At 41.4% G+C, this 25126-nt stretch overlaps 1 protein-coding gene across 1 annotated transcript in view; it reads left to right on the top strand.

Annotated features, from left to right (window-relative positions):
* Positions 1-24839, top strand: part of EIF4E (eukaryotic translation initiation factor 4E) — a 42883-nt gene extending 18044 nt beyond the window's left edge. The window contains exons 3-7 of the mRNA XM_039541149.1: positions 2293-2388; positions 8971-9034; positions 10946-11059; positions 16416-16555; positions 23775-24839. Coding sequence (XP_039397083.1) covers positions 2293-2388; positions 8971-9034; positions 10946-11059; positions 16416-16555; positions 23775-23889 — 529 coding nt within the window. The 3' untranslated portion in view covers positions 23890-24839. The remainder of the gene's footprint in view (positions 1-2292; positions 2389-8970; positions 9035-10945; positions 11060-16415; positions 16556-23774) is intronic.
* Positions 24840-25126: the final 287 nt, after the last annotated feature.

Below are 25126 nucleotides of genomic sequence, written 5' to 3' on the forward strand. Positions count from 1 at the left end.
TTTCTGTGACATAGCTACATGCGTCAAGCTTTAATTTTTGTTCAGTTTGTTACAGCTTTTATTGCTACTTTTAAGTATTCTGCTGTATGGGTATATCCTGATGTATCAATTGGTTCTGTAAAATAGACAACTCCAACTTCTGTTGACAAAGACAGACTCTCTACTTGATCCTTGTGTACATTGTTCCACCAGTCAAGACTCAGTTAACGAATTTCCTATCAATGCTTTTTGCACACTGTTCAATTTCCTCCTCAAACCTTGTATCCAGCAATGTCTGTTCTGCTGGGTGGAATGTAGCCTAGTCATAATGATTGAACCATGTAAATAAAATTTGTGTTCTGAACAAGACGAGAGGAAGAATGTGTTGCATAAATGAACCATGTAATTTGTTCATCTGTGAAGTCTTGCTGGAATTGGCTGGTCCTGATTATGAACTCATCCATGGTTTTACTGGATGCTGAAGTTCTTCTTTTTTTGATGCAGGTAATTTACTGTCTGGCGTAGATTTAGCTGCAGCACTGCTGGTGGTACCAGCATATGACATGAAGTGGTAGATGTTGCAGATAGACATTCATAGCCCCTTATGTCCAAGTTGGGCACTGAAACAAAATGGTAAAAAAGTCACTTTCAGTGCACTGCTTTGAAAAAATGAGGTTGTAAATGAAAGATTCCTCTTATTGCAGCTGTTTGTACCACTGTTTAAATTATATAATTTTTTCTAAACCTAATTTTATAGGAAAAGTAATTAACAAACTATAAGGATTATCTAAATCTGTTTAAACCCTTATCTCTAGTCATATTTTATGTTAAAATTGTAATGTTAAAATTAATAAATGTACTTTTAAACCAGACGTCTTCACCTACACTGTTTATACTGAGCAATAAAAAAAAAATTTAGTAGTCCAGTAGAATCTGTAAAAATGTAATTGATAAATACTCTCACAACAAACATGCCAATTATATTTTGAATACAAACATTTTGAAATTCATAAGTAATCTACCCAAAACACAAATTTGACAATCTAAATTGTCATTTCCTAGCATAGTAAGACATGCTAGGAAGTCCATAAGGATGGTGCAGATATAAGTTTGCTAGCCAGTTGATTCAGATTTTTCAGACATCTCCACATCCTGGTCAAAACATTGCCTTCTGAGGAGCATTTTTCATGTTTGTCTGATAACCGGGCACTGCCTCTCTTTGCACTTTTTACATGTGGCACGTGTTTGTTTTCTTGAATTTCTTGAAAATATTCCCAAATACGGACTTTTTTGTGACTTGTAGCCATGGCAGTTTTTTTCCTACAGTTCCTGGGTGTTGAAATCAACACTAGAGGCTGCACCCTGAAGAGTGTTCTCTTCTTCCCAGAGTGTCCTGCTTAGACACCAGTGTTGCTCCTTCCTGCTTGTGAGGTTGCACTCACCAGAGTAGAGCTGTGATGAAATGTTTCATGTTAGTGTGCCTTTAAGTTTTAATCTGAGCAAACAATGAGAATTTAAGTAAAATAATAGAAGGCAAATATTTGCAGATTACCTTTAAGATTTCTCATTAAAGCTTGTTGTCATCAATAAGCTTAAATGTCAGCTTCATTTTTTTAATCTCTAATCATTACAATATGATGGAAGTGCTTTTTGGCATGTGTGCTGAGACGAAATCATTTTTTCTTCTAATCTTTCATCAGAATCTATTTGAAAGAGATGCCTAGGTGAAGGAGACAAAGGACTCTAATCACATAGAGAAGAGGTTCCCAAACTATATCTGACCTTCATATTCCATCACTTCATGGCAGTTTTAAAAGAAAGGTGGTATGTGAACCTGTAAAGTTTGGGAACCATTGACATAGCGTGCTCCTAACATGAACAGTCAGCAGCCTTTTGCAGATTACAGCCAAGAGTCCACTTTGATGTACAAGGCTGCAGTTTACCTATAAGCACAACCAAAACCTTGTTGTGAGGCTCAAGCAAATGGTCATTCAGTCATGAATGTAACACTGATCACTTATATAAAACCTTTCAAAAAGGATTTTAAATAGCTGCACATAAATGATTGGTTAGGCCTCCTAACACTTCTCTATGTTGAGACCCAGAGGCTGTCACTTTCCCAAGATCCAGAATTAGATTTCAAGCCTGTTTCTCTTCCGAATTTCTCCTGCCACCTAGGAACTGGTACTGAGTTTCATGCTGTTACCTCAGTGGCAGTCTCATATCTTCTCTGTACTTGTTATCCAATAAGTGTACTCAAACCTCTTCAGTTCTGACTTATTTTTAATGTACAGTACATCATTTTATCTTTAGGTGGGCACTCTGGTTCTTCAAAAATGACAAAAGCAAAACCTGGCAAGCAAACCTTCGTCTGATCTCAAAGTTTGATACTGTTGAAGATTTTTGGGCGTAAGTAAAGCTTTTAATCCACATACTAATCCTGTGGAATATTGGGGAAGTAGTTTGACATTCCTCTCTGTATTAGCAAAAAGGTACTTATTAGCTACTAACTAAATGTTAGTTTCTGGGGTGTAAATTGGAATTTGTCTCAACTGTTTAGGGTGGATGCCTTAATCTTCAGAATGAGAAGCTTTTTCAAAAAACCAAACTTTTATATAAACTATTTCTTGTTTTTTTTGTGTGTGGATTAAATCCATCAAATATTTTACTGCTTGCGTGGATGGGATGGAATTGTAATTGTATTGATGATAAACAGATTGTTCTGCCTTGCAGTCTCATATTGCAATGTATATAGGCCTGAAGGTTCAAATATTGGCTTATTACATGTAGACTAGATTTTAGACTAGATTTTTCAGGGTCATAAACAGAATTAAACTGAAGCCTGAACTCTGCTTTTGGTGAAATAATTTCCTGTGCACAATATCCTGTACCTGAAAAGTTTGGCCAGAAATTATTAGTGGCTTTTGGTGCCCAACTTGAGGAACCTTAGAGGGTCCTGTTTTTCAGAGGTCAGGTGCTTGCTTGTTTTCTGAAAAAACAGGCCCCCTTTAAGGTGCCTCAGGTTGGACACCCAAAAATCACTAGTCACTTCTGAATATCTTGGTCTTGTTATGCACATTTTGAAAACACCTTTCCTGTTTATCAAGCAGAGTGAGTAGAAATAACTAAGCAAATTGTATGTACAGTATTCTCAGGGGCTTGGGGTATTGGTGAATTGAAGCTATATTAAAGCTCTTATTTGTATAACAGATAGATACTGGGCAGAGTACCATAGATATCAATGATACTGAGGAAACCAGACATTTGGAAACCAACTAAAACCTCCCCACTGCGTCACATTTCACCTCACTTGTGAAATTGTCTTGGCCATCCAAGGATATAGATTCTGTCACATGATTGGTACTATGAGTCCCATAGGAATTAAGTGAAACAGGAAATTTCAGAGCATTTCAGAAGAGAGTAGAAGGGAAAATAATTTCTGTATTGAATGTCCTCAAAGTCTGTTAGTGGCTGGGCTGCAACAGCAGCACCTGAGCCATAGGCATGAGCTCTTTAATGATTTTGGTTCCTGTGGGTTGCTTTTACTGAAATTAAAGAGGCTGTCTTTAAGTGTCTTGCATATTGTGATGTAAATTGGGACAGTGCATTGGGAAAATGGAGGAAAATAGTATGTGTTTTTGAGGGTGGGATGTGGTTGATAGAGGGAAGACATTGGTGCTTAACCTTTTTAAAACACTGACTCTCCACCTTCTGAGTAGCAAGGTCACTGAGGATTTTGTTGGCTTCTCCCCTCTGGATGTGAGAGCTGGGAAAACTGGAAAGTGCTAACGTGAGGTGGAAAAGGTGCTCTTTATGTTGGTGTGGGACACCCATGGGAATAACAAGTGGAAATAATAGTTACTGGGATGCTAGAGGGATTGTGTTATAATGTGATTGTTGGACAGGAGAGTTTTTGTGTGGATAGTGTGGGGAAAAATCTGTGTGTGCAAGTGGCCTACTCTGGGGTTTGTTCAGGCAATCAGCTTTGACAGTTGCATCTTAGGATGGTTGTCAAGTTGAGTGAACATGCTTGGAACCTGGAGATCTTGGATGAGGTGTGTGGGTCAGTTGTGTGAGCTTTGGCTTCTCCGCACTGTTGTGATGGGCAGCGATCCCAGTGGTCTTGCCATTTCTGGGGAAGCAGTTTTTGGCAGATGTAAACCTTGTCCTGATTCATGCTGTTAATGCATGGTTGTATGCTAATAAAGTTGCTCATGGATGAGTTTGGGCATGCATGTTACCAAGACTGGTTGTATGAACTAGCAGAATATTTACTAACCCAGATGACTCCGGTCAGGAGTTGGCTACAGCATCAGTTGCAGCAGGGGCGGGCAAACTTTTTGGCCTGAGGGCCTCATTAGGTTTTGTAAATTGTATGGAGGGGCCGGTTAGGGGAGGGGGTCGTGGCCCGGCCCCAACCTCCTATCTGCCCTCCCCCAGGACTCCTACCCCATCCAACCCCCTCCTCTTCCCTGATTGCCCCTCTGGGACCCCTGCTCCATCCACACACCGCCGCCCCATCCAACACCTACACTCATTCCTGATGGCCCACCCAGGACCCCTGCCCCATCCAACCACCCCTTCTCCCTGTCCCCAGAACTGCTGCCCCTTGCTGCCCCATCCAACCCCTCCTCCTTCCTGACTGCCCCCCTAAACCCCTGCTCCCATTCAACCCCCTGTTCCCCCAACCCCTATTCACACCCCCGCCTCCTTACCACCACCCCGAACTCCCCTGCCCTCTGTCCAAACCCCGTCCCCTCTTTTTTACACCCTCCCCCCCACCTCCCTGCCCCCTTACTGTGCTGCCTGGAGCACCAGTGGCTGGCGATGCTGGAGCCAGGCCACGCCACCACCACACAGCACAGAGCACTGGGTCAGGCTGGGCTCTGCATCTGCGCTGCCCCAGGAGCTCACAGTCCCACCACCCAGAGCATTGTGCCAGTGGCCGAGCGAGCTGAGGCTGCAGGGGAGAGGGGACAGCAGGGGAGGGGCCAGGGGCTAGCCTCCTGAGCCAAGAGTTCAGTGGCCGGGCAGGATGGTCCCACAGTCCGTAGTTTGCCTACCTCTGAATTACAGGGTATTAAACTGAAAGGTATTTTGCTCTCTTCACCCACTGTATGAACCTGCTCAAACTCAGTGGTAGTTTGATAGCAGCTACAAAATAAAGGTCCAGTTGAAGCAGCAGGTGGAGAGTGCAATCTAGCAGTGCTTTCTGGGGATGAACCAGGACTGAATATACGTAGTTATGGACCACAAATCAGTGAAGTCTTCATTCCTTGTTCTACCCTCTGCACTGGTCCCAACAGTAGTGTGTGTGGAGACAGCTGTCACAGTTTCAGGGATTTCTCCCCCAAGCTGCACTCAGGAGTTCCCAGTCAGGTCTCCAACCATCACCTGTCTCTGGATAGGAACCAGGGGTTTTAAGGCTACACAGCTGCCTGCCTTACACTGTGATAGCCTCAGCAAACCAGTCTGTGTAAAGGTCAGCATGTTTCTTCCTTTCTCTAGGGGCTATGAACAGTGTATTGTGAGCAGTTAAGTTACGCCACCGCTCTTTCTAAGCAAGCACCTTTATTAAGGTAAAAGCATTAGAGAAAACATGTTGAAAACAATAAAAATTCTTCAAGTGCTTGCTCATGTCAATTCCATTGTAGGGGTGTGTGCTTGCCACGTGTACCAGTGCTGGAAGTTTTTCCCTCCGTGATATTTGTTGGGGACCAGCTTTGGTGTCCTCTTGAGTGGCGCACACATGCACCAGTATACAGGGCTGCCCCGGCTCCTCTCCCTCAGTTCCTTCTTACCACCAGTGACAGTGCTGGAATGTTTCCTTGCCTCGGCAAGCTTACCTATCTCAACTGTGCCTAGTTGTGAATCTCTTGTGTATATAGTTCTTAGAAAGTTTATATAGTTTTAGTTCCCTTAGTGCATAAGATAGTAATAGCTAGTCCCCTATGGGATTTAGCTTAGGGATGGGGCCCTGATCCCTGGGCTTCAAGCCTTGTTACTGCTGCAAAAAAACCCTATGCCAGTCCGTCAAAGCTGTCTGAAGTGCTTGGGGGAAACCCATGTGAGTGACAAGTGTCACGTTTTTGAGAGTTTCAAGCCGCAAACCAAAAAGGAGTGAGACATTTGACTTAGAGCGCTCCGTATGGAGTCGACCCTTGGAGCCAGCCACATCGGACTCCGCTCCAAGCACTGCAACCTCTCTGCATGCTGCGAACCCAGGGGTTATGGTCGCGGGAGGAGCTCACGCTACATATAAACATCAGGGAGCTTAGCGCCATCCATCTGGCTTGCGCAGTGTTCCTTCCCCGCCTGTCCAGTTGGGTGGTGCAGGTGTTGACTGACAAAATGGCCTCCATGTTCTATGTCAATTTGCAAGGGGGAGCTCATTTGTCGGCTCTGTCCCAGGAAGCCCTTCGTCTGTGGGACTTCTGCATCCAGCATGTAATCCACCTGGAAGCCTTGCATCTCCTTGGTGTCTGGAACGAGCTAGTTGATCACCTTAGCCAGTCCTTCTTTCACCACAAGTGGTCCCTCCACTTGGAGGTGGTCAAGATGCTCTTTCAGAAGTGGGGGAGCTCCACAAATGAACCTGTTGACCACCAGACAGAACAGAAAGTGTCATCAGTTCTGCTTTCTGCAAGGTCTCGGCAAAGGCTCGCTTTCTGATGCTTTTCTCCTGTCTTGGTCAGGAGACCTAATGTACCAGGGTGGATTTGATTTAAATTACTAGTCAGGAAGACTCGATTTTAATCATGGATTTGTACATAAAGGTGCATTCTTATTGGTTGTTATGACCTTAATACATATTTTTCACACTCAGCAATAGATACAGGTTTCATTTTTAGAAGGTACACACTATACCTCTTTAAAGTGATTTATTTTGAAAACTTTTCAGATTAGTTTTACAGCTATATCAGAAAATGAATGATTGGTTATTTCATTTACCAAAGGTAATTGAAGCAGATAGTTCACCTCCCAATGACTTCATAAATATCTCCAATTCACAGGTTAATCATTAATATGTGGAGGATTTTCTTGCCATGCTTTATTGGGAGAACATCACCCAGACAGACATTTAAATAGTTTTATTTAACTAAAACAGCAACGTTATGTATTCTGGATTTTTTTCTTCAACAGCAAACATATTTTAACAAAACAAGTGTATAAATTTTTTAATTCAAACATTCAAGTTTTTTAAAATCAGGGGGGTTTTTTTGTTTGTTTTTAATTAAAATAGTTAAATGAAACATGGTCTGTAACATGGTCTTCAGTATACACGTTCACAACGCATTATGCTATCACTCAGCAGGCCAGAGATGACACTGGTTTTGGCAGAGCTGTGTTGCAATCAACATGTCCATGAACTCCTACCCGCCTCCGGAGGTATTGCTTGGGAGTCACCTACAATGGAATGGACATGAGCAATCACTTGAAGAAAAAATGGTTACTAACCTTTCATAACTGTTGCTCTTCTAGATATGTTGCTCGTGTCTATTCCATGACCCTCCCTCCTTCCCCTCTGTTGGAGTTCTGGCAAGAAGGAGCTGAGGGAGGGAGTGCCAGTGGTGCCCCTTATACCAGCACATATGCACACCACTCCAAAGGGTGCCAGAGTTAGTCCCCCATGGATACCACAGATTGAAAACTTGGGGCACCGGTGCATGTTGCGAGTGTACACACCTATAATGGAATGGACATGAGCAACACCGCTCGAAGAACAACAGTTACAAGAGGTTACTAGCCAATTTTTCACACATGCATGCTAAAAGCTGACTAGATGTCACCTATCAGTCTTATGGGGCCCTAGTAAGCCAAAGTCTTTCAAACCCTTCTGCAAGGATTGGGGCTCCCATTGGACATAAGGTTCTGTCCATTTCCTGGATCAGAAAAAGGACCTTGTGTCGGTTAAGTTCATCCTTCTAAACCAAAAGCCCTTTCTTTGTCTCCTAGTCTCTGGAAAATCCAGCTTGAATCAGTATATGCCCAACCACTCCAGGGTATGGTACTTGTCTAGAGTGATTTGCCTGAAACACCCCCTCCCCACTCTTTTTAGTTCCTATAGGAGCTGTGGTAACTCTCCACCATGGAGTAAATCAGTCATACATAAACTATTTATATATTTATGATCCCCAAAGATATTGCATGTGATTGCAATATCTGTTACAGCAGCATCCTTTCCTCCCCACGCTCCTCCAATTTCATGCATTAAGCCCCTCGCCACTCCACTTTCAAATTTTGTTTTTTCCTGTGCATTGCTTGGTGGTGAGCACTTCCTTTTGGCTCACTATACACTTCACTTCTGAGTCTTGCACACTTGTCTCTTTTTCATCCTTATTTGGTTGTCAAATATTCTGCCTACAGGTCTCCACCCTTGGAGTAATGTAATAAATGTTCATGAGATAGACTATGACTCTTAAAACACATCTTCTGGATAGAAGAGCCACAGAAGCCTAGCCTTTATCTTTCTACTACAATATACAAAACAAATTAATTTTGTTCAGTGGGTGTCCTGAACATTAATGTGATAAACTTGTATGAAATATTAACTCACGTTAGCTTAAGTCAAGACTTGGGTTTAGGTGGTGAAAATGGCAATATTTTTTAAAAATTATAGTTGGTAGCATGGATCCCAGTGAGAGGATGTAAACCAGTTTCTGTCTTGTTTCATAGAACTCAGTACTTTTTAAAGAGCTAAATAAGTAACATCTCTACTAAAAACTGGTTTGACATCAGAATATAAATTGATATGCATTTTTATATTGGGTTTCTATACTGCTGAAGTTGGGGTAGCTTCAGAAAGAAGTTTTAATAACTTGATTTTAATGTACTGTTCAGTTTGATTTAAGCATGTTTTGTCAGTCAAACTCCGAGCGGTATGGATTCGGCTTTCTTCAGCCTTTCAAGAACAATATTGTATCTTCAGAAGCTGCTGAACTTTTAAAATGTATTTCTTATAATTATGTGTTTTTCTTTGTTTTCAAATAGTTTATACAACCATATCCAACTCTCTAGTAATTTAATGCCTGGCTGTGACTACTCACTTTTTAAGGTATGCCCAGTAAGCTTTTTAAAATTATTAATGTAAATCACAATCTTATATAACTGTTTTCTTGAATAAGTAAAGATACCATGATCAAAAATTTTAAAGTGACTAGTGATATTGGGAGCCCAGCTGGTGGAGATGTGTTAAAGGGGCCTAACTTTCAGAAAGTGCTGAGCACCTGCCCTCTGAAAATCAAGCTCTTAAAATGACTGAAGTTGGGCACTCAAAATCACTAGTTGCTTTGAAAATTCAGTCCCATGACCCTACTGATGCATTGGTTTTCATCACCCTGTATCTTATTTGTGCCTGCATTGTAAGAATTTTACAAGATATGAGCCCAAGTACTTGATATGATCAAGTTTCAGAGTTGTTTTTAATAGTGCAAAAGATCTTCCATTCATTACTTTATATAATGTGATTTTTGGGGATGCAACAAAGGGGGTCACATGGCTGTTTAACTAGTACTTTATACATAATAAAACTTTCCCATATTATTTTAAGTGAACGCAGTGTTTATGAAAGTTAACAAACAAAGCAAGTTTTATAGAGGTTTTCATGCTTGCTGGCAACAGGCACATCACTGGCAACAGCTTTATAAGCTTTCCCTGGTGATCCTGCCAGTGGCCTTCTGTTTTGACCTAGAGGAATTGCTTCTCAGGGCAGTGTAGTAGTTTGATCTCTCTGTGGCTACCAATAAGAGTGCCAAATGTGGGAAAGTGACCTGACATCATTAACTGCCTTTCCACTTTCAGATTTCATCCAAAGTTCTGTGAAGCACAGATATTGAATTGTAGCTCTTCTCTGAAAACTTACTATTAAAGATATTTCTTTTATATATCAAACACTGCAACGTTAACAGCACTATGGGATTGGGTTCTTTTCTGACTAGTGCAGCAAGTGTTAAGTAAGTTCCAATTGCAAAGCCTTCATTGCTGGCAGTGCATGAATTAGAAAACAGTTTGCCTTTTAAATGATAGGTTGACTTTTTTGCCAGGATAGCAGTTTTTTTAAAAATTTGTAAACCCTGCATATTTTGCTCTGGAATTCATTGAGGCTGTAAACAGTGAGTGCCATGATGCCACTTTGACTAAGTCACTCTTTGACAGTAAGCAACTTTCCCACTTCACACCTGAGTAAACTGAAGCACAAAGATTCAGTAACCTGGCCAAAATCACAATCTTGGTGGTCAAATTGAAGAATAAAACTGAGGAGTCCTTGGTAAAAAGAAAAGGGTGTGGTAGTAAGTCTCAGATCTTGGGGTCAGTTGACTCAGGCTTGGACTGTGGGGCTAAAAATAGCTGTGTGGATGTTCCTCCTTGGGCTGGGGGCTGGCCACAGTAGCCTCTTTCCTTGCCAGGTTTCAGGGTCTGGACTCCAGCCCAAACCCAAATAATATACACTGCTATTTTTAGCTCTGCAGCCCGCAGCACCCCACCCCCACCCCTGCAAGCCATAGTCAGTTGACCTGGATTTGAAACTCAGTGCCACAGGCTTTAGTTTGCAGTGTAGGCATACCCCCTTGTTTTAATCACTGATTATGTTGCCCAGTTTCATACAGGACTAAACAAACGTCTTACCTGGGCTGTATTTGAACCAGTTTACATGGAGCATTCTGTAGCAGACTTCAAGTTACTTATTCATGACTTTACTATACAAATAAGAATTCAGCTGTCTGGGAAATATTAAATTTTTAGTTCCTAAATTTCTCCATTACTGTTTAGCATGAAACTGGTGTTGCTCTTAGTATTCAGTGTTCCTACCCTAGAATAAGTACTCTGTGGGGAAAAATCATTACTATTCTTAAACTGTAAATTCTGTTCTTGTGTTGCGATTTAAATGTTACTTCCCCTTTTATGTTGTATAATAAAATACAAATGAGATATTTTGCCATTTACTGTCTTACTCTACATTTTGTAGGATGGGATTGAACCTATGTGGGAAGATGAGAAAAATAAGCGAGGAGGACGATGGCTAATTACACTAACTAAACAGCAGAGACGAAATGATCTTGATCGCTTCTGGCTAGAGACAGTAAGCTCTATGACATTGCATATTATAACTTAAGATTCTTATGTTGAATAGCTAACTACAAAGAGGTTTTCTCTTTGGCAGTACTAAAATCTTTCATGACTTTTTCCTTACAAAAATAGATTGTCGTGAAACACAAGGTACACAATGATGCTCAGACATATCATTTGAAGTAAGACAAGCATACAAATATTAGGCTACATATTACATTTAAAGTAGGGCTGTCAAGCGATTAAAAAATGTGTGTGATTAATAGCACTGTTAAACAATAATAGAATACCATTTATTTAAATAGTTTTGGATATTTTCTATGTTTTCCAATATATTGATTTCAGTTACAACACAAAGTGTACAGTTCTCACTTCATTTTTATTACAAATGTTTGCACTGTAAAGAACGAAAGAAATAGTATTTTTCAGTTCACCTAATGAGAGCAGGTGTTTGCATGGCACTGTTATAGCTGGCATCGCAAGATATTTGTGCCAGATGCACTAAAGATTCGTATGTCTCTTCATGCTTCAGCCACCATTCCATAGGACATGCGTCCATCCTGATAATGGGTTCTGCTCGATAACTATCCAAAACAGTGCAGACTGCTGCGTGTTCATTTTCATTGTCAGATGCCACCAGCAGAAGGTTGATTTTCTTTTTTGGTGGTTCAGGTTCCGTAGTTTCTGCATTGGAGTGTTGCTCTTTTTAAGACTTCTGAAAGCATGCTCTACTCCTCATCCCGCTCAGATTTTGGAAAGCACTTCAGATTCTTAAACCTTGGGTTGAGTGATGAAGCTATCTGTAGAAATCTCACATTGGTATCTTCTTGACGTTTTGTCAAATTTGCAGTGAAAGTTTCTTAAAATGAACAGCATGTGCTGGGTCATCATCCGAGACTGCTATAACATGAAATCTATGGCATAATGTGGGTAAAACAGTAGGAGACATACTATTCTCCCCCAACGAGTTGTCACAAATTTAATGCATTATTTTTTAACAAGCATCATCAGCATGGAAGCATGTCCTTCGGAATGGTCGCTGAAGCATAAAGGGACATATGAATAGTTAGCATAACTAGCATGTAGATACCTTGCAATGCTAGCTACAAAAATGCCATGTGAATGCCTGTTCTCACTTTCAGATGATGTTGTAAATAAGAATTGGGCAGCATTATCTCCTGTAAATGTAAACAAACTTGTTTGTCTTAGTGATTGGCTGAACAAGAAGTAGGACTGAATGGACGTTTAGGCTCTAAAGTTTTACATTACAGTATTTTTGTTTTTGAGTGCAGTTAAGTAAGCAAAAAAAATCAATGTGAGTTGCACTTACATGTTAGAGATTGCACTATTGTATGAGGTGAATTGAAAAATACTATTTCTTTGCCATTTTTACAGTGCAAATATTTGTAATGGAAAATAAAATAAAGTGAGCACTGTGAACTTTGTATACTGTGTAATTAAAATCAATATATTAAAATGTAGAAAAACATCCCCCCAAAAATATTTAATAAAATTCAATTGGTATTTTATTGTTTAACAGTTAATCATGTGAGTTAACTGCAATTAATTGACAGCCCTAGTTTAAAGGTGACTTGCAAATGTTTGTTAAAAAGCCAACTGGTAGTTGTCTGTTCAATGCCCGTGATAGAGATAATTCTGCACACAACTTATTAGCACTCTTACCCTAATGATGTAGACTCTTAGTCATACGTTTCAGCTACTGGTGAAGTTTGTTTATTTGCATGTTGTCTCTAACATTGTTACGTTTTTAAGAGTATCTTTGCTTTATTTACATTTTATTTTCTTAATAGTTCATACATACAATGGAATTGACGTAAGCATTATCAATAAGATCCCTTTATACTTACCTTCTTTCATTTCATGTAGTGGATACTGAATATTATGCGTTCAAAAACGGTGCTGGGATAGTACAGTTGTCTAGTGCATTACACAAAAAATTTCATTTTCCTCTCTCCAGGTTCTCCTGTTGTTTTGTAGACTATTTTAGAATCTTAAATGCAAAAAGCTGTAGCTGCCAAATTCTCCTAGAAAATCGTGGCTAATGTATGTATGCACAAAATGTATCGCATGGAAAAGGCTGAAGTTGACTGTCTCCTAAAAACTGAATAGATTCTTCAGCATCTAGTGGAGTCAGATGCTTGACAGAATGTCCTGGTATTAAACTGTGGTTAATACATTGCAAAACTGTCACTCTGCATAAGTAATCATATAACAGTAAATCTTAATACACCACCAAAGTGGAATGTCAGAATTATTTTGTGATTGAAAATATAATATTGGCCCTTATTTTCTGCTACAGCTAAGGAGAGCACAACGCAACTTGGTTAGAGGCCAGTGCCCAGTATAATTTAGGGCAATCTAAAGGCTAAATTATGCAGATTGCTTATGGCTCAAGGAATGATATGGCTGCTTGGCATAAGATGGAGCAGAGGGGAGCCCTGGCTGTACACCAGCAGCAAAGCAAGGGTTTGCATAAGAATTGTTATACCAGCTCTTCTGCTGGACTGTCCTACACTGGGATCTGGTGACCAGTTTTGGCTTTAAAGGGGGTAATCACTTATTTTTTGTCAAGGTCCAGATTTCTTGATCAAAGTCCAGACTCCAGAGAAAATAATACAAAAATAACAATGATAATAAGTAAATAAAAAGTTCACAGTCCATTCAAAAGCCTTTGGTGGTCTGGATTTGGCCCACAGTCTGCCTATTGACTACCTCTGCTTTAGGGTGTGATATGGCTGCTGACATAAGGCAGCCTCACTGCACCTCAGAATCTGTTGCTGTCGCTTCTTCTTTCTGCCTGGAAGGACACACAGAGATCCAAGTGGGTTTGGTGCTTATACTCCATTTCGCATGCAGCTTTGAGTGAAAAAGGGTGGTGGTGGAGAGGGTGTCTCATCTATCAGATCCATGGGCACCACAAGAGCCTTGTGATGTGTCCCAAAGGCCTTATGCAGTTGCAGAGTCAGAAGATGAGTATCTTCAGGCTAATTGCTATTTCTCATACGCCATAATAAATATTGCGTAAGAGAAACTTTCCAGTCCCAAGAGTTACAGTTTAAAAACTACAGGGAAGTAGTATACTGTTTTTCGATGTAATGCAATCACACCATCCTGATCAACACTTGGTTTACTTCTCTGCTACCTAAACATTATGAAAAATCCAAGAAACATGGCATTGCTTTCAAACATTTTATAAACAGAAAATACAAAATATTTAACTTTCCTGTTACAACATAAAAACGAAGGTTAGGAAAGTGAACTGTTCAGTTGCTAGTAACTTATTGCACATGTCCTAAGCATGCAGGCAGATAGATGTGTGATTATGCAGTCGCACATCAGGGAGCAGCTCTCTGAATCATTTCAATTATTTTTCACAACTAGCTCAATCAAAGCAAAATCAGAACCTTTTCCTTTTCCTTCTGTCCCCTTGATTTGTCAATATATTACACAAACTTCTGTTAGGTTGGCCAAGTTTGGAATATAACTATAAACTATTTTACTTAAGATAGAGATACAACAGCATTTAATTTTTTTCCTTGTCTAATAGAAATAACATGTCTATAAATAGTATACTTGTCATATCTTATCTGTCCTTTTGTTGCTTAAGCAGCATGGTAGCATTTTATGGCCTAATACTAAAAGACCATGTTGTTGGTTAAATAATACTTCGGATGTTTTGTGTGGCATGAGACTAAAAGTTTAGAGCTTCTATTACTCAAGTGAATATAATTTGTTCCCCTTGCAGTTGTGTACTGCTTCTATAAAATGTAGGGGGTTTGATTTATTGCCATTAGATTTCCTTTGCGGTTGCCAATTAATCTTTAAGAATTGGTTTAGTTCTCACACTGCTTTGAACCGAGTGTTTTTAAGTCTAAAACTTTTAAATGATTTTGAAATTGACAGATGTATAATTACCCAGGTTGTCCTATTTACTCTTCTTAAATATTGGTACATCATTAGCTTTCTTCCAGTCTTCTAGAACTTCCTCAGCGTTCCAAGCCTTCAAGAAAATCAACATGACTGGTCCAGCGAGCTCCTCACACAGCTCTTTTAAAACCTTGGAATGTAAATTATCCAGACCTGCTGGTTTAAAAATGTCTAATTTTAGTAGCTGTTTTAACATCTTCCAGAGATCCTAGTGGAAAGCATTATCACCCTATCATGAGGTTACTTCATCTGTTTCCCCCCCCCAAATAGAGAACAGAAATATTAAACACTTCTGCCTTTTCTACATTATTATTGATGATTGTACCATTTCCATCTAGTAATGGACCAATACCATTGTCAGGATTCTTTGTTCCTAGTGTACTAAAGAAAACTCTTTATTGTCCTTAACTCTGCTGGTCATAGATTTTTTTTTCCATATGTCCCTTTGCTTCTCTTATTAGTTTTCTACAATTCCTAGCTTCTGATTTTATATTCATTACTATCAGCCTCCTCTTCCTACGCCAAGAGAAGAGATTTTAACCTTTCCAGTCCAACTCTGAGGGGTCTCCACGTTATTCCATCATAGCAAGTAAACATCTCTTTGCAGTACCTGCATTTGTGTAAATATTGTGCACAGGGAGCATTATCTTGTGCACTCATGGTTCGGGGTACAGTCACAACATGGGTTGGCACAGTGAGCTCTTTGCAGTGCCTTGGAGTTTGATCCAAGCTTGATACGTTGCTCCTCATGCATTGAAGCTGAGTGTGCAGCAAAGGTGGTGCACTCAGCCCCTGGGGAAAGAATATATGTTGCATATCTCCATAGCAACCGCACATGAATCCTCAGCCAAAACACTTCTAAAATGTATAGTTGGTGGGGCTGCATGGCACAAAAGGGATCCTCCAAATACCTGAAAAGATGTATAGAGAAGAAGCAGAAGGAGCATTTGGGAGAAGGATGGGAATTTCAAGATCACGGGCTATGTAGAGAAACAGTTCTGGAGATTTGGGAGGAGATGGAGGGCATGACTGTGGCATGTGTGGAGGGCTTGGCAGAGGAGAGAACATCTTTTAATGAAAGAGGTTGTACTAGAAAGGTTTCAGCTATGAAGCCTGTAGATAGATGGAAAACCTCAAACAAAACATCCTACCTAAAAAGAAATAAGGGAACTCCACTGCTATGCAGTTAAACCTTTCTTATTCTAATTTTAGCATACATTTAGTCATTGATATTTAGTGTTTTGATCCATTCAGAATGAAAATGGTTTGTCTCCATGTGTAAGAGGTTTTCAGTACACCAAAAATTTAATACAATAATGTCTAATATGAAACTGCTTTATAAAAATGGAAGATTCCACAATAAAACACTATTTTATTTCAGGTTGCTTACCTCCCTTTAATAGTTGGTCTTTATTTTGTAGCTGCTGTGCCTTATCGGAGAGTCCTTTGATGACTACAGCGATGATGTATGTGGAGCTGTTGTTAATGTTAGAGCTAAGGGCGATAAAATAGCAATATGGACAACTGAATGTGAAAACAGGGATGCTGTTACGCATATAGGGTAAGTGCTGATTGCTATTCAGTGCCTTAGACTTGATACACATGACCGTATTCTTTTAAAGATAATTAAAGGTATTATACCTAAATACCTTTGAAATTTGGGTAATTCAGTCAGAGATATCATGCTAATGCTGATCTTCATTTTGAGATCAGTGGGTACAGTCTGGAAAATGTATTTTGGGGAAAAAGGAAAGTCTTCTGTAGTATGGCCTACTGATAAATGTCTTAACGAGTTTAAAAAAAAATCAGTACAAAATAAACTGTGCACACATTGTCACGTGCACTTACAGACTGTGAATCTTGCATGGATTTGAAGGATAGACCTACAGTAGATTGTCTGAACTACTTGAGTGTCCCTCCTTGTAGCTTTTGGAAATAAAACATGAATAAATGGGAAGCAGATCGGTGGTTAAAGCTTCATTGGCTCTTCTGGATGGGGCATTGTAGCTAGCTAACTCAAGCTCCACTGCAGTACACCAGTATGCACTAGGCTGATGATGTCCCAGCCATTACAGGACATGGAGTAAGCCTATCCTGAAGCAAGTGTCTAAGGGTCACTTTCAATAAAACAAGTATAAACATATCTGATGACGTCTTGTGGGGGGAGGTGCTTTTTTTTAAAAAACACACTCTGAAAAACTATATATATTCTATTACTTTAAAGCTGCTTTCTCATCCTCTCACCCTTTTACATAACCTCAAAAGAGAAAACTAGCTGTGTGTTTCAGTAATGTCATCTACCTTGCATCATTCTGGGCAAGGGACATAACAGCAGGCTGGGAGCTAAAATCATGGCATGAATAAATGTCCTGGAGCTCAAGAGTTGACTTTTAGGTAATGTGCTGAATGTTGCCTCATCTTATTAGCAAATATTAGTGGAATTCTTATAACTTCTTGCAGTTTAAATTTAAAGTACAAATTGTTTTTATTACTGGTCAGCTTAAAAAAAACTAGACTTGATTAAAATTGTCTTCTCTTCTGAAAGAAAACTAATTGCAGTATTTCCAGAAAAGGAAATTGCATATTTTTCCAGCCTGATTAGATACTCTTTTCTTTAGAGGACTCAAGAAAATTCAAATGGAGTGGTGGGTTTTTTTTTTTCTTGGTTAGATTTTTCTAACTACAAATGGTGCATGTTGACTTATGTCAGTTTTGCATTCTGACTGCCTGTTCTGTGACCAGCAGAACAGTTTACCATGTTAAGTCCAGTGAGATCTCCCTTACATTTAGCAGTCACTTCACTACTATGCCATCTTTTTCATTAATTTTGGGGGCAAGTCTTCAGTGAGTTACTGAACTTTGGTGCAGATATTTTGATATTCCAGGACACTGTCCTAAGTATGCATCAGAATGGTATTAGCAAACACTAAGGGTATGTCTACACTAGCAGAGTTACAGCACCGACAGTTACAGCACCACTCAGAGAGCACTGAAGGGAAACCACTGCTGTGTCTTCGCACTGTCAGTTGCCTGCGCAATAGCGTGTTCTTGCTTGTGGCACTTGCAGCAGTATTCGGAGCAGTGCACTCTGGGCAGCTATCCCACAGAACATCTCTTCCTCTTCTGCCGCTAAGAGTTGTGGGAAGGCAGATAGGGCCCTGGGCATCCTGGGTCCTGTCCCAGTGCCCCGTGATGCATTGCTTCACATCCCAGCAGTCCCTGTGCTTCCGTCTGCATTTGGCGCCATCTTTCAACGGTTTGTGTACTGTGTGCTCTGCCTCTTCAGGCTGCAGGAATGGATCCCGAATTGTTGACCACTATTCTGCTCGCTCTGACTAACATGTCACAAGTAGCGGCGGAGTTATTCCTTAAACTATGAAGGCAAGAAGAGTGCCAAATTGATCCCGCCACGCATACTATCTACAATACAAGATTGTTTGTTTGTGGCATTCACAGAGATGCTGGCCACAGTGGAACGCTGCTTTTGGGATCGGGGAAACAAGTACTTAGTGGTGGGATCACACAGTCATGCATGTCTGGGATGACGAGCAGTGGCTGCAGAACTTTCGCATGAGGAAAACCATATTCATGGGACTTGTGTGATGATGAGCTCGCCCCAGCCCTGCAGCGCAAGGACATGAGAATGAGAGCTGCCCTGCTGTTGGAGAAGCGCATGGCGATTGCATTGTGGAAGCTGGCTACTCCAGACTGCTACCTATTGGTCGCTAACCAGTTCGGAGTGAGAAAGTCAACCATGGGACTCATGTTGACGGAAGTGTGAAGGGCCATTAATTGCACCCTGCTCAGAAAGACCGTGACTCTGGGCAATGTGCGTGACATTGTGGATGGCTTTGCATTAACACACGCTGGTCCAGAAAGGTGCATGCAAGCAGGGACTTTCTTTCTGGACCAGAAGATCACCATAGGGGAAATTGAAATGCCCATTGTGATCCTGGGAGACCCCACCTACCCCTTAATGCTGTGGCTTATGAAGCCATACATGGGGCACCTTGACAGAAGCAAGGAGCAGTTCAGCAACAGGCCTAGCAAGTGCAGAATGACTGAGTGTGCTTTTTGCCATTTAAAAGCCCCACTGGTGCTGCCTCTATGGGAAGCTAGACCTGGCTGTTGACAGTATTCCTATGCTTATAGCCGTGTGCTGTATGCTCCATAATATTTGTGAAGGGAAGAGTAAAAGCTTCACTCAGGGATGGACCACTGAGGCTCAGTGCCTGGAGGCTGAATTTGAACAACCAGAGACAAGGGCTGTTAGAGGGGCGCAGTATGGGACCATAAGGATCAGGGATGCCTTGAGGCAGCAATTTGAAGCTGAAAGCCACTAATATTTGTTGCTATGCTCAGGAGTCATTACTGAGTGCTTATAATGCTAGTGATTATGATTGGTGCAGGCGATGCAATATGAAGGTTTAAGATAATTGTTGCTTCGCAGGGCTCTGTTTGCTTTCAATTAATAGAACAAAGATTGCTTTCAAACCAACACAATTCTTTTATTAATAAAACAACAACCGGAGAAGAGAGTCAAACAAAATAACACATCAGCACTGAGGGGATGGGGGAAGGGAAGGTCCCAGGAGGAGGTGGGGTCTTGGGAAGGGTAAAGATTTGTGTATGTCCAGGGGTCATATCCAACCTTCTCCTTTGGAGTACAGTGAAGCAAGTACTGTACTTCAGCAGGGCCAAACTGATGAGGCGTGAGTGTTGAGTGCAGTGGGTAGTGGGAGTCCGCAGTGCTGGACTCTGACGGGGGAGGAGTGAAATGCTGTGGGTACAGACTGAAGCCAGGAGGTTAAGTTTAAGAGCCGCTCCGTGGCTTCATTCTGGCGTGCCGTGTTCTCCTTTCGGTCCCTCTTCTCACTGTCCCACCACTCCTTCAGTTCCTGTTTTTCGGCCGCGGAGTGCATCATAACATAAAACAGAAAGTCCTCCTTGGTTCTTCTTGGCTGCTTTCTAATTCTGCACAGCCGTTTAGCTGGTGATAACAAAGAGGGAGGCTGGATTCCCAAGGTCATCTCTTTGAAGCTAAAACTCCACATTTTACAGAAACAGTATTGTTTGCAACACACACAACAGTGATTTAAAGCACAGCCAGTACTCTCACTCCTGCCACTAACTGGCTGACCCCAGGCAAGCACACATGAGCCACAAGACCCCCCAAAATGGTGAGTAGCCGCAGAAGCAGGGCAAATCAGTGTTCCTGGACCCTATGGTACACTGGAGAGAGCCAGCACTGTGGGAACTGATAATCATTCCTGTCCCCACATTTTCCACAGACTGTATTCATTGTGGAAGATATCTCGTGGCTGAGGGTGAGCAGGGAATCAAGGGAGGGTCTTCTCCAAACCTGTGGCTTCTGCCCTGGACCCTCTGTGGCTCACCTGTGTGCAGCAGTGCCCCCACACACACACCCAGTGATGGTAGAGTGACTCGGGAAAGTTACAGTTAACGGGGCAAGAAACCAAGCAGCTCTGCCAAAGAACTTGCAGCAGAGGATTGCCCAGGATCTCCATGGGAGTTTCCTGGAAATCTCTGAGGCAGATTCCCATGAAGTGAGGGAGTCAATCAACAACGTGTTCCACCGCTCAGACTAGGCATGTGGTGGTACGCGCATCATACAGACACAAGCCTGCTTTCTGCAACCCTCCTGTCCCCAACAACTTGCTTCAGCAATTCCCAAAATCAAATCCACTTACCAGGGGCCTCCTCTCCTGTTTGCACCTCGCCAAGATCTGACAGCTGTGACTGGTTAGCCTCCTCCGGGGTAGAAAAGACCACCTGGCTGCATGCATCCCTGACCTCCGAATCATCCTCTGCCTCTGGGTCCCCCTCCACATCCTCGTCCAAAATTTCCTCCTCCTGGGTCGGTCCACTCTCGACTGGCACGTGAACCACCAAAGTATCCACAGTGGCCTTCACAGTGGAGGTGGGGTCACCACCGAGTATTGCATCCAGCGCTTCGTAGAATCGGCTGCTCGTTTGCTTCCCGTGCCTTGTGGTAGGCGTTCCACAGCTCCTTCACTTTAACCCTGCACTGCAGTATGTCCTGGTCATGGCCCCTTTCTGTCATGCATAATGAAATCTGTCCATAGGAGGCATAATTCCTACAGCTGGAGTGCAGCTGGGACTGGACAGCCGCCTCTTCCCAAATGCTGATGAGGTCCAGTAGCTCGGCATTGCTCCAGGTGGGGGATCGCCTGGTGCATGGAGCAGGCATGGCCACCTGGAAAGATGTACTGAAATCACTGCACACATCACTGAGCAAACAGGAAGTGGACTTTCAAAATTCCAAAGGAATTTATAGGATGGGGGTGACGGTTGGTCACCTGAGGGCAGGGCAGTAGAGGTCAAACTGACGACTAGAGAGGCAAGAACAAGCAGTGTGGGACACCTCCGGGAGGCCAGTAGCAGTGCTGTAATCGACCAGGGTGTCTACACTGGCACCATAGCGCTGTATGCCTCTTGCAGGGTGGCTTTTTTTTGTTTGTTCGGTTTTTTTACAGCGCTGCAACTGTGCAGTTTCTGCGCACTAAGTTGCTCAGAAGTTACAATGCAAAAAGCTGCTTTACTGCACAGAAACTTGCCAGTGTAGACAGGGCCTAAGTTAAATTTAAAAATGTCTAAGATCACCAAAATGGAAAACTAGCCACAAGGTAGCAGTGAAGATGGCACAAAGTATCCCAATGACTTTACGTGACCTCATTTATATTGCCTGTTGTATTTCCCATCCAGTAACAGTGTAACATTTTACTGCCGCCATTGCTGCCACTGAAAATTATTTAACTCTCAAGTGTAAAGAAGTCAGAATAAAATTGGCTAGTTATGATTCCATTAATCGCTTACTCTAAATATCAGTTCAAGTTGCAATTTGTACCAATAGAATTTCATATAGTTTCTGATAATAGCCTGCAGTTATAACACTTTGGTCTGTGATCTGGTTAGAGCTCATAAGTTAAAGGCAGTAGTAATTCAAATACTATCAAGGAACGTTTAGGGGAGTGTATTTAGGTAGTCATCCTTCTTATCTAGAACCGAACCAAAGTTCTAGGATCAATGTCTTCTCTTGTGCCCCCAAAACTGTTGTCAATGGGCTCATTGACTAGTTTTGCCATAACATCATAGCTTTTGGAAAACCTGTTCAAAGGAAAATACAGTAACTCCTCACTTTAAGTCGTTCCAGTTAATGTTGTTTCGTTGTTACATTGCTGATCAACTAGGGAACATGCTCATTTAAAGCTGTGCAATGCACCACTCTTACGTTGTTTGGCTGCCTGGTTTCTCCACAGCTGCCAGCTTCCCTGCACCCCCTCCTCCCCCGCCTGCCGACAGACCCCATGGATCAGCGCCTTCCCCCTCCCCCCCGCCAATCAGCTGGCTTGCGGCTTTTGTGGGGGAGGAACGAGGACTCAGCATGCAGGCTCCCCCTCCCTCCCGAACACTGCAAGCCAGCTGATTGCCCTGGGTAGGAGGCAGAGGGGAAGGAGGGGGAGCCTGCATGCCTAGACCTCACTCCTCCCCCCTCCTTCCTGCCCCCTAAACACCACAAACCAGCTGATTGCTCCAGGCGGGGGGGAGGGGGAGAGGAGCGAGGACTCATCCTGCCTTCCCTCCCCTGCCTCCTGCCGGCATGGCTTGCAGAGTTTAGAAGGGAGTGGGGAGGAGTGAGGCTGCAGCATGGGAAGTAAAGAGGGAGGAGGTGGAGGGGGAAGAAGAGGCAGGTCAAGGATGGGTGCATGGAGAAGGGGGGAGTGGGCAGGCTGAGGGTTGAGCCCGCCCACCCCTGGTGCTTGCAGAGGAGGGGAAGCTGTCGCTGCTGCGCAGTGTGCTTCTTCCAGCCTACAGCACCTTCAGCCTCCTTGCCTGCCTCCTCTCCAGTGCCAGTGGGCTGTGCCTGTGTAGGGTAAGGCAGGGGCACCTCCAAACTATAATACTGTACTATATGTACAATATGTTTGTAAACACACAGCACATGCACACAACTCCCCCCCAGTGTAGTATTAAATTGCTTGTTTAAAGTGTATATAATGCTTTTTGTCTGGCAAAAAAAAAAAAAAAAAAAATTCCTTGGAACCTAACCCCTCCTATTTACATTAATTCTTATGAGGAAATTGGATTCGCTTAACATCATTTCACTTAGTCGCATTTTTCAGGAACATAACTACAACGTTAAGTGAGGAGTTACTGTACATGAAGTTCCTGTGGCAGTGACTAAGTTGATACAATTTATTTTTTGAGCTTTTGATCACATTTTGTTCAATATTTTAATCAATTTCAGATTATATCAAATCAAATATTCTACCCATTCTGAAACTAGTAACAGAAATTCTGATACATGCTTCATGGAAATCTTAAACTGTGTTTAAAAAAAAAATAAAATGCTTGTTTATTTTTGCCAGTATATCAGCATGATAGGGTGGATCTTTGATCTCTGAAATGTATCTGGGCCTGCTGCTTATTTTTCCAAGTCCTCCTTATCCTGGCGAAGATAACTTATCTCTGCAAAAATGATATAATTTAGATTTGACTTGAAGTGAGAAACAGAAGTAGCAGGAGCAGTTGAACTTTGTACAAAAACAGGCTATTGTTTTAATAATGTATACATAAGTACAGAAATATCTAAGCAGCATTGTTTCTAAATAGAAATTTGTGTCTGTGCATTAAAATGTCAGCGGGTCTGAAAGGAAATAACTTGTTATACTATCCTCTTCTAAAGAGTGTTACTTAAAAACTTTTTTTTTTTTTTTTTTTTGTTTTTGTTTCTTCAGGAGAGTATACAAGGAAAGATTAGGACTTCCTCCAAAGATAGTGCTTGGCTATCAGTCCCATGCAGACACAGCTACTAAGAGCGGCTCCACCACTAAAAATAGGTTTGTTGTTTAAGAAGACACCTTCTGCGTATTCTTTCATAGGAGACTGCGTCAAGCAATCGAGATTTGGGAGCTGAACCAAAGCCTCTTCAAAAGCAGAGTGGACTGCGTTTAAATTTGATTTCCATCTAAATGTTGCTAAGATTTGTGAGAAGTCTCATTCGCCTTTGTCTTGTACTTCTGTGTTCAATTTTTTTTCTATTTTGGCTGAAGTAACCATTATTCAATCAAAGGATTTCAGTACACATTACCCCCAGAATCCATAAAGGTTTTCCTGGCCCACTCTAATAGCTTAGTAGGACATTACTATTACAAAAACATTTGTTTATCCACAATATTCAGAAAAGAAAATGCATCTCTATACCTTACAGAAAAATTTACTTCTGTTTTATATTTGCATTGTATGCAGTGACATATTTTGCTGGTTTGGAAAAAAAAGTATGGTGCATAGAATTTTCTAGCAATTTTCTTAATACAGCATTGTCTTTGCTGTAACCTATGCTGATGGCTGCTAGACTTAATTTATTTGTTTCCCTAATTGATAACATTAGTGATACTCTGATTTCAGTTGTTCTTGCTCATGTAACATTGGTGAAGGATCTGGGAATATGACAAAGGTGGAATAAACATTAATTTTGTGCATTCTTTGGTAACTTTTTGTTTTTTGTAACATCAAAGCTTTGCTACAGACTTATGCATTTCAGTCAAATCAGTGATCTATGTTTGTGTGATTTCCTAAACATAATTGTGGATTTTTTTAAATGTAACACCATAAATTTACATTCCTTACTAGAAATAGTATGTCTGTTTTTGTATCTTATGCTGTATTTTAACACTTTGTATTACTTAGGTTATATTCTTTGGTTAAAAATGGCTCAAGTAGACAAGCAGTCCCATTCATATTAAGACAGTGTACAAAACTGTAAATAAAATGTGTACAGTGAATTGTCTTTTAGACAACTAGATTTGTCCTTTTATTTCCTCCATCTTTACAGCAAATATTTGTACTTGTGACAAGGCAGTCTCTACTGTGGCTTCAATTGTAGTGTCTTCCAAGAGAGATTAATATGGAACTATAGTTTATTACTATGGTTATTACAAAATTTTAATAAATCTAATAGCTAGCACCATATTCCAAAGTGGAATTACACTGATTTGGCTATTTTTCTTAAAATGGTCAGTCTAACTGATCATAGTGTGTTGTGCAGCTTCTTGGTCAGCGTACACAGAATTCGAGGGAAAAGTTGCAA

Source organism: Mauremys reevesii, linkage group 5 (assembly GCF_016161935.1).
Source record: "Mauremys reevesii isolate NIE-2019 linkage group 5, ASM1616193v1, whole genome shotgun sequence".
Classification (NCBI taxonomy): Eukaryota; Metazoa; Chordata; order Testudines; family Geoemydidae; genus Mauremys; species Mauremys reevesii.